The sequence below is a fragment of the Budorcas taxicolor genome, chromosome 21 (genome assembly GCF_023091745.1).
Source record: "Budorcas taxicolor isolate Tak-1 chromosome 21, Takin1.1, whole genome shotgun sequence".
In the NCBI taxonomy this organism is placed as follows: Eukaryota; Metazoa; Chordata; class Mammalia; order Artiodactyla; family Bovidae; genus Budorcas; species Budorcas taxicolor.
In genome coordinates, this window is record NC_068930.1 from 45,856,038 (window position 1) to 45,865,580 (window position 9,543).

General features: G+C 38.6%; 1 protein-coding gene across 1 annotated transcript; it reads right to left on the reverse strand.

Moving 5' to 3' along the window:
- Nucleotides 1–446: 446 nt before the first annotated feature.
- Nucleotides 447–9,330, reverse strand: DTD2 (D-aminoacyl-tRNA deacylase 2). The gene is made up of 3 exons (XM_052660015.1): nucleotides 9,195–9,330; nucleotides 5,380–5,449; nucleotides 447–1,093 (listed from the first exon to the last, which is right to left on the reverse strand). Exons 1-3 carry the CDS (start codon nucleotides 9,303–9,305, stop codon nucleotides 768–770), a joined length of 507 nt encoding a protein of 168 aa, XP_052515975.1. The 5' UTR covers nucleotides 9,306–9,330; the 3' UTR covers nucleotides 447–767.
- Between the last annotated feature and the right edge of the window lie 213 nt (nucleotides 9,331–9,543).

Here is a 9,543-nt window from a genome sequence, read left to right on the forward strand (position 1 = left end):
CCTATTATATAGCAATCTAAATCAACAAGAAAAGAACTTCCTAAAAATTATGAACACTAATTTAATTAAACACTAACTTTTAAAAACCAAAGACAAACAATATGACACACAGGTTTGGTAAAAAACTGAGAAACAGAATATTAACCAAGAATATTAAACAAAAACAACTTTTAGTCCCCTACCCTCTGTTAGTGTGTCAACTAAAGATTCTTAAAATAACTTAAAGCACTTGGATAGACTTGGAAAGTAATATTAAAATGCACATAACATTTTTGCATTACATTTTCATAGACAATATTAGAAGAATAGTAAATTGCATATTCTTTTATTCAAAATACGGAAATCTGAAATATTAAAACCAATTTGACAAAATTATAATTGGTTTGTGCTGGGTTTTACCTAGTTTTAACACCAACAGTGATTTTTATTACGTACTACACATATTTGAGGGCATAAGAAACATATTTTTATTGATCATAAAAATGCTTCACTGCAAAAAGCTTAAATACAACTCTCTAGGAACGCTTCCATGTTGTTATCAATGACCATAAAGTGAAGAGAAGGATTTTTCAAATTTCTGAGTGTCAGTGTAGGGGAAAGTGGGATGGAAGGTGACTGAGATCCACAGTTAGGTGACTGGCAAGGTCATCCAATTAGGAGGTTGCAGAGTTGTGGATGGAACCCAGGATTTTTTTATCTAAAAATGCTGCAGATTAGTGTACTCAAGAAGAAGGGGCTAGGCAATCTAATTATGGCTGTTGAAACTTTCAAAACTCAATTAGGTGTGTGTATGGTCCATTGGTGTCGAGCTTTAACACCTGCCTATTGCCATAAGTACCGTGTTTCACGACAACCCCAGCTTCAGCACACTTGCTATTAGCAGCTAATTCTTTTTTACAGAGATTCACAAATTGGGAATAAAGTTCTAATCCCTCTTCTTTTCCAGAGTTACAGTGATACTGCATGCTTCTTCCTTTTACTCTACCCCCAAGGGTGGCTTGAGGGATGATAAGAATGTTGCCAGGTAGATCCAATACAGAGACGTGCTTGCCATTTTCTGTTTCACTTAATTTCACATTTAACAGTGTATTAACTGGGTGGGGAAGAAAGGGAAAACATTTTAAAGTAAAAAACAAACATGAAGAAAAACAACAATCTTCTACTCAGCAAATTTCATGTTGAAAATTCAGTTTGTCAGCTCACGCTTTTAACCCAAAGTCTCTATGTAGATTTCAAAAATGGCTTCAGTAAGCTAAATGATCTAAGCATGAAAAACAAGGAAGATTTCAAGCAGAAAATGGCGTGATGTTTTAAATCTGACTTGGCAGTTAAGATCTTCCTGCAATAAAATCATCCAGAAAAGACTACAGAATTAACCATATACCAGAGCTTAAAAATATTGCTTCCCTGAGGGATATATGAGAAGACTTTGCCTTTTTGTTCCTTTTTATATCTCAAAGCAAATCCTACTGGAAAAGACCGTGACAGATCCTCCACACACATATTATGCTTTATAACAAAGAATATTAAATAAAAACCTTAGTGCATTTATTATTTTAAACTTAGTTGCCTAGAGTTCTAAGCTGAAACAAAGATTCCAGGTTCAATTCTGTTACAAACTAGCTGATTTTGTAGTTTTATAACCTCAAAGGCATTATTAACATAGACTAATCATTTCATCAAGACAAACATCACCAGTGGGAGAAGGATAAAGGTGAAAGGTAGAATCATCAGAAATTCATTGTCAAAAAAAATAAAACAAAATAAAATTCATTGTCAACTGGAAAAGTAAACCCAAAGGCACAGTTACTGGCATTATCTTCACATACATACAGGAAAATATGAGATTATTACTTTTATGCCATTTATGAAAGTACACTCACAGCTAGTAAGAAGTGTCAAAATAACCATAAATATTTATGTGAGCTAAAAAAAAAAATCTAAACTTAGAGAACTTTTACATTTCAGCACTGGCCAGTTTTCAAAACAATAAGCAAAAGAAATGCCTAATATAAAACTCAGGGTCTTTCTACCTCTACAAAGGGTATGACTTCTGCTTGTAGTCCTGAGAGTACACAAATGGTAAAAGAATTACTGAAACCTCACATTCCTTTGTGAATAATCAGGCTTGAAAAGCTATGGTTTCTGGTGAGGTATCAATGATTTCAATTTTAGAAAGCCTGTAGCAAATATCAGCAAGGATTCAATAAGGCTTTTACTCTACAAATCAAGGAATTAACCTGGTAAAAACCTGCCAAGGTGAACACCCAAATGAATTTCTAAGCTATGCATTAAGCACTATCAATTTTCATTTAACTAATACCTATTTTAAAATACTTCTAATTTTCTCTATTATAAATAGGACTTTGCTATATAGCCAGCAGTCCCTATTGATTGCTTTTAAGGAAATTCTAATTCTCCAGAGCATTTCATTCCACAGAAATCACTACCCAGCTATCCAGGCCTCAGGCCAGTGACAGACTAAGAAGGCAATTTTGAAATAATAGGCCAGAAAGGTAAATGTAATTTATTATACTTCCATATACCTCCCTCTACTGGCTCTGAGAATTCAATTAGTGCTGTTGGCATAGAAATATGGGCTTCCCCTATTGCTCAAGCAGTAATGAATCTGCCTTCAACGCAGGAGACACAGGAGATGGGGGTTCAATTCCCCAGTCAGGAAGATGCCCCTGGAGGAGGAAATGGCAACCTACTCCAGTATTCTTGCTGGAAAATCCCACAGACAGAGTAGTCTGTCCAGAACTGCAGAGTCAGACACAAGTAAGTATGCATGCATTGATGATTGATAACGCAAATATCAGTTGTTATTGTTGCTTAGTTGCTAAGTCACATCTGACTCTTTTGGGACCCCATGGACTGTAGCCCACCAGGCTTTTCTGAGCATGGATTCTCCATGCAAGAATACTGGAGTTGGTTGCCATGCCCTCCTCCACGGGATCTCCCCAACCCAGGGATTGAACCTGTATCTCCTGCATTGCAGGCAGATTCTTCACCACTGAGCCACCAATATCAGCATGTAGAAGTAAATACAAATACAAATGTCAGTAAGTAGAATTAAAATGAGATGATGAATTAATGGCATCTTGGGGCTTCCTTTGGGGCTCAGCTGGTAAAGAATGTGCCTGTGATGTGGGAGACCTGGGTTCAATCCCTGGGTTAGGAAGATCCCCTGGAGAAGGGAAAGGCTACCCACTCTGGAGAATTCCATGGACAGTACAGTCCATGGTGTCACAAAGAATCAGACACAACTGAGTGACTTTCACTTTCATTTCCCTTTCACTTTTTAGAAACTCAAGTGTCTCTAATGATGAACATGGGAAGCAAAGCTTTGACAGGGCCCCTGAATCTCTGTCCAATTATACTGAAGATGAACTGAGGGAGATTATGCACATTTCTATTTCAGACTTTACAGCTGTAACTGGTTGTTATGTTCCCAAGAGGTACATGATTTGACTGGAAAAATCTGAATCCATGTAGTAAGTATGAGGCGGGCTGTTTAGGAGAATCCCGTCACACTGGCTTACTTTGCCTCCTGGAATAGAGGGAAGTACAAGCTACTTTTATCAATAATAGATGGACTTGTTTTGCTTATAACTCACACCAGTAGAATGTGATTCTTAAGAGTCACAGTTCCTTACTGAGAATCATGATACATAAAAGCTTTGTGTTACAGACTGTCCACTAGAAGAGTTAAGGCAGACTTTTAACTGGCCACAATCTCATGCACATATTCAAAGTAAACTCAGAAAGACATACATGTATGTACACAGGATTTAACTACTACATAACAAAATGTGGCTTGGGTTTGGCTGGTTCATTTTGCCTTATTATAATTAGGATCCATTTAAGAATATATAAAAACAACTTTAGAAAGTCAACGTTAAGTCATGAAAAAAATGCCCTTCCTGTTTTTGAAGATTTCTACTATATACTTTTAAAGGTCAATAAGGCCTTAATTCAAAGCAGAAACAGACAGAATGCCCAATATCTAAGCATTAAATCCCTGCAATCATCCTAACAAGATACCTCATTTTATTTTCTCTTTAAACACTTTAAAGCTCCCTATTACCCTCCAGATTCAAATTTCAAACTATTACAGTTACTGGCTTTCCATCCTTACCTATCACAGGCCCTTCTCAAGTCTAGTTTTCAACTTCTGACAAAGTTGTCGAACATGTTTGATGTCTCAGCATAAAATCTCCTCTAGAAGCTTTAGCCCTTTGTTCAAGTTGTTCTTCACTGGGCTATTAACGCTTGAGTTCCACTGTTCAAAGCTCTTTTAGGTTAATTAACTTCTGCCTGCTTCAATTACCCATCTGTATAGTTTATGTGTATGTGTTAGTCACTTAGTCATGTCCAGCTCTTTGTGATCCCATGTACTGCTTCCCGCCAGGCTCCTCTGTTCTTGGGATTTTCAGGCAAGAATACTGAAGTGGGTAGCCATTGCTTTCTCCAGGGCATCTTCCTGATCCAGGGATCGAACCTCGGTTTCCTGCATTGCAGGCAGATTCTTTACCATCTGAGCTACCTTCTTATTAATCCAACTAATGGGTACTGCCTTTACTAATGAAGAGAAAGATAACCTGTCCCCAACTTTAGGGACAGCTCCACTATTTCAGGCTTTTTTTTTGGACATAATTATTCTATCAAATACTGTCTTGAGATAGCATATGGTTTGATTTGGTATATCTGCACCTATGTAATTATCAAAGGAATGTGCAGTGGTATACACTATTTAGAACACTGGGAAGATGGAGGCAGGTAAATTATGCCTGCAGAGATACCTGAACACTGACTGTGTCTTCTCTGCCCCTCGAGGAGGTGTGACTATGATGACACCAAACTTGATTCAAGAATATTTATATGTATTTCCTACAAAGAATTTACAGAATGTAAATTTTTCCATAATAATGATATAAGCCTGATTTACACAGATTTGAACCACATCTTGCATATACAGTGTCACCTACATGCCCCTGTTAGGGCCTCTAAGAGATAGGTAAACTATATTAAGAAATGCAGCATCTGTTTCTCTCTGTGTGGCCATCCTGCTTCCGTAAGTTTCTGTATCCTTGGCTAAATCTTGCTGTGTTGTCTCTGTGTGTTTTTGTACAGTCTTCTAAACCAGTCAGTCCATCAGCCATCCGAAAAGCTGCAGATATTTTAAAAGAATTCCACCACACTTGCTTACATTAAGCTTTGGAACAGGAAAATAAATAAAGTCAACAACAGTACACAGAGTTAAGTCATTTATAACTTATATACCTGTATAATATAAGATTGCAATCTTTGCCCCTTCTGGTTCATCTATTGCTATTCACTGTCACTCTTATAAAACAAATAATACTAAACACATACCCATTTTGGGAAGAAGTTCTTTATCAGCTCCCTTGAAAAAGCACACGTAGATCACTAATCCTCTTTGAACCTATGAGAAACCACAATAAACTCAGATCAGAAACTTCTATAGAGAGATACAGAGGAAAATGAATAAAATTTTACAACTGTTATAGGTAAGAGGTTAAATGCAGAAGAGAAATAACTTTTTACAACAGACTTGATTTCTTAAATATGTGAGAAAATAAAGTATTTTTCTATATTCAATCACCTCAGTTCTCACTTCTTTCAAAAATCAAGTTAAAAATACAGTCAAGATAAGTGTTTTCGTAAGGTAAATTCCTAGAAGTAAGACCCCTGGGTGATTTTAAAATCCAGACAAAACTGGTGAGCTCAACGAACTTTAAAAAAATAAATTGATGGCACCTAAAAAACAAACAAACAAACAAACAGCCAAGAGCAGGGAAGACCCCAAGTTATACCTTCAAACCTCTAATCAAAATCATTAGGATTACGAACTAGACTTCCCCTCCTCAAGTAAAGCTGACAGATTTAGAAACATTCAGTTTTGCAGAGGCTTATTCATTCAACATCAAATGAATTCACATAATATCAGATATGACTGATGTATAAACAACATTGTGACTTACATGTCTTTTGACATCATCATTCTTTGTTCTTACTAATCCATTTACTTGTAAATAATAAAAATAAGTAAGGGTCTGATTCTATTGCAATAAACTCCAAGAAATTTCTGTCCTATTTTTTTTTGTTACTTTTGTTAATTCTTTAAATACACACAGTGATTAAACCTTGGAAATCACATTCATATTAAGTTCTACATCAAGAGGTTGTCTGTTATCAGGAATGTAAGCTTATTTTATATGATGACTTGGACATTTCTTTCTTAGTTCTTGTAGAAGAGAGACTATATGGAAAGAAGACATTTGATAAATGACTTTCATTTTGCTGCAAAGTGAATCATTAAATTTTTTATTTTGTAAATTAACCTTTTGAGTCCAAGAGCTATTATGAAGATTAAAGGAGTTAATATCTGTAGAGTACTTAGAACAGTGCCTGGTTCATAGTAAGAACTATATAATTGCTTATTAAGTACGTGAAAAGAAATTTAAGGACTGAAACACAATTTATTTTACATCTTAACTCCCAAAGCACTTCATAGACTGTTTTGTACATGATAGGGGCTCTGTTGAGTGCATTTAAGTTCAACTTTATCTTATAGGCTCTATGTGTTATCTAAATAGTCTTCTCAATAAATATAAACACAGCTCTGCATTCACACCTGATCTATCTGGATAGGAAGTAACCTTCTACAAGTGTGATTGTCTTTCAGAGGACTAAGGTGAAGCTGGGGAGAAGGAAGACATATCTCATTGTTCTATCAGCCTTTTGACCCTCTCCCAAAGCTCCTCAGTAAAATAGCTTCATCCCTCCCATCAAAAAAAAAAAAAAAAAAAATTAAATAGTGCTCTTGGAACAAGCAAGTGCCTCCAGTGCACACCCATAGTAAGGAGGTGGCAGGTGGAATGATTCAGATACCTGCACCACTGTCACAGCCCTCTCTCCTGGGATTGTTTTGGCACAGGGCAAAATTTTTCAAGCACATTCATATTTGGACACATATTATGAGGGGAAGCTCAGAGTAGACTCCGGTTCAATCCCTGGGTTGGGAAGATTCTTTGGAGAAGGAAATGGCAACCCACTCCAGGCTTCTTGCCTGAAAAGTCCCTTGGACAGAAGAGCCTGGTGGGTTACAGTCCATGGGGTTGTAAGAGTCTGACATGACTTAATAACTAAACAACATCAGATTTAAGCGTCTAATTACTGGCATGAATAAATGTCTGTTCTTATCACTCACCACATACCACTCTTCATTAAGGTATTTTCTTTTAGTTTATCACAACAATAGCTCTTAAATTGTGACCTACAAATTCCCCTCTTCAAAACAGAATCACTTTCCTTATAGCTTCTTTTGGTATAAACAGAGCATTTCAAATATATACAGAAGTCCAGATAATTCTCACTGTAGGTTAAAAAAGTTCATGTCTCCCAGGAAAAAAAAACATTACTGTGAGAGCAAAGATCTAAATGAATGAAACCAAGAATATGCAAAGTAACCTTCAAATCTTTTTGACAATTAAAAAAGAAAGCTTTTAAAAAATTCTGTTAACAGAATGGAGGGTGCTTGAGAAAGAGGAAAGTATTTACTCTCTAATTACTTGTCAACTCTTTATACTAATTTAACCATGTGTGGGAGTGGAAGAGAAAGCTTTAAAATAACTTTTAAAGTTTATAAACACACTGATAGTTTGGCAGGCTGCAATAAACTATTTGATTTTGCATAAGGAGATGTGACATGAAGCATATAAAAACATAAAGAGGCATGGAAGAAATCTAAATGATTAATAGTTTGGGATTTATAATCCCCTGAAGCAAATATAAAAATAGGCAACTCTTTGGAGAGGATGGCCAAAAAGAAAGAATAAAATTTCAAAGTAAGTGAGATAAATTTTTAAAAGGCCATAACAAAAGAAACAACAAATGAATTTTTGAGAAAGAAAAAGGGAGGGCAAAAATACAGGAATGTTTATGCTTATAAATATTCAGTATTTCAAAACTACCAGAGGGTAACAGATTGTGATGTAATAATAGTCATCCACATACGGTCTATGTGTTGTATTTAAAATAATAACTAAGATTGTGTTACAGAGTGCTAGATCTGGGATGGAATTCAGCAGATGAGTAAATGAAATGATCCATTTAAGTTTCCCAGTACCTTCAAAAGTTTTAATTATTATTATTGTGTTTTTCCCCTTCTGCGAGTGGTCCTGCTAAGTCACTTCAGTGGTGCCCGACTCTGTGAGACGCCATGGACGGCAGCCCATCAGGCTCCTCTGTCCATGCCATTTTGCAGGCAAGAATACTGGAGGGGGTTGCCATGCCCTCCTCCAAGGGATCTTCTCCACCCAGGGATCGAATTTGCAAATCTTACATCTCCTGCATTGGTAGGCGAGTTCTTTACCATTGAGCCACCAGGGAAGACCTCCCTTCATTTCAGCTTACTCCAAAAATAAGTCAGGGCCTCCAAGAACATGTTTTTGCATGGAATTTTGCATATGGGCAGGCTGTCTTAAAAAGGCAAATATTCAAGTCGAAGGACATTTGGCTTAAATGTTTAAAATTCTTTGGAGGAAATGAGTTTGATAACAGTGCACCTTTTAAAGCAGTGGTCTTTGTTCCTAGTGTGAAATAAATTTTAAAGTTTCTTGAGAAAGGAAGTTTCATGGGCAATCTCATTACTGTGCTAACACCTAGCTGCACCCAACATAAGACGGAATTCGACGGGATCTGGAGTACAAGTTAAAACAGATCTTCAGCGTTTGCAACAAGTCTAACCTAGAAGCTCGAACCAGACCACCACAAGTCACCAGCAGCCCCAGCAAGGCGCCGGGAGTGACAAGGCTTTTTGCTCTTTTGAAGCAAGAGGTCTGAGACTACTAGGCCTAAAGTACACCGAGCTCACGTAGATCGTTTGAGAGGAAGTTCAAATTCCCGTGGTCCCTCTTAATCTCCTCTGGGAATCCGAGGGAGAAGGGGCCGGGGCCAGTGATGCAAGACTGAGGAGAAAGGCGAGGCCAGGCAGGCACTAACGGCAGCATTGGGAGGACGGGCCAGGAGTCCAGCGCCGACCGCACCACCTGCCAGGCGCCAGGAGGCTGGGTCGGAGTGAGAACGGGGTACGAATCACCGGGACAGCGCGGTGAGAACCGCCCCTGCGCGCCACAGGATGACCAGAGCTGCGGGGCCAACGTTACCTCCACCCATTCGGCCTCGACGTCCCCCTCGGCCGGGCGTACTTGCAGCCGGGCGTGCAGGCACTGCTGCAGGAGAGCCCGGGCCTGAGGCGTTCTGCCACTGTCAGCCATGGCTCAAGCTGCGTGGATACCCCACAGGTTCCGGCCTCGCGCAGCACACGGCGGCCCGCAGCGCTCAGGGAGGATGGGGCGGGGCGCCACGAGAAGGAGGATCATCCAGGTCGCTCGTGGCCCCGCCTCCAGGAGGGCGGGGCCTTTGCCTGGCTCTCCGGTGACCCGGATGTGCGGGCTTCACAGCTCTGTCTCTACAATCTTTACGTGTACCCCAACGTACAACTCGGTAGAAGAC

Coding starts and splice junctions, on each gene's coding strand:
- DTD2 (XM_052660015.1), bottom strand. CDS start 9,305: ATGGCTGACAGTGGCAGAACGCCTCAGGCCCGGGCTCTCCTGCAGCAG. Junction 5,450..9,194: donor TCGAGGCCGAATGGGTGGAG/GTAACGTTGGCC, acceptor GGTTTCTCATAG/GTTCAAAGAGGATTAGTGAT. Junction 1,094..5,379: donor AGAACTTCTTCCCAAAATGG/GTATGTGTTTAG, acceptor TTCCCCACCCAG/TTAATACACTGTTAAATGTG.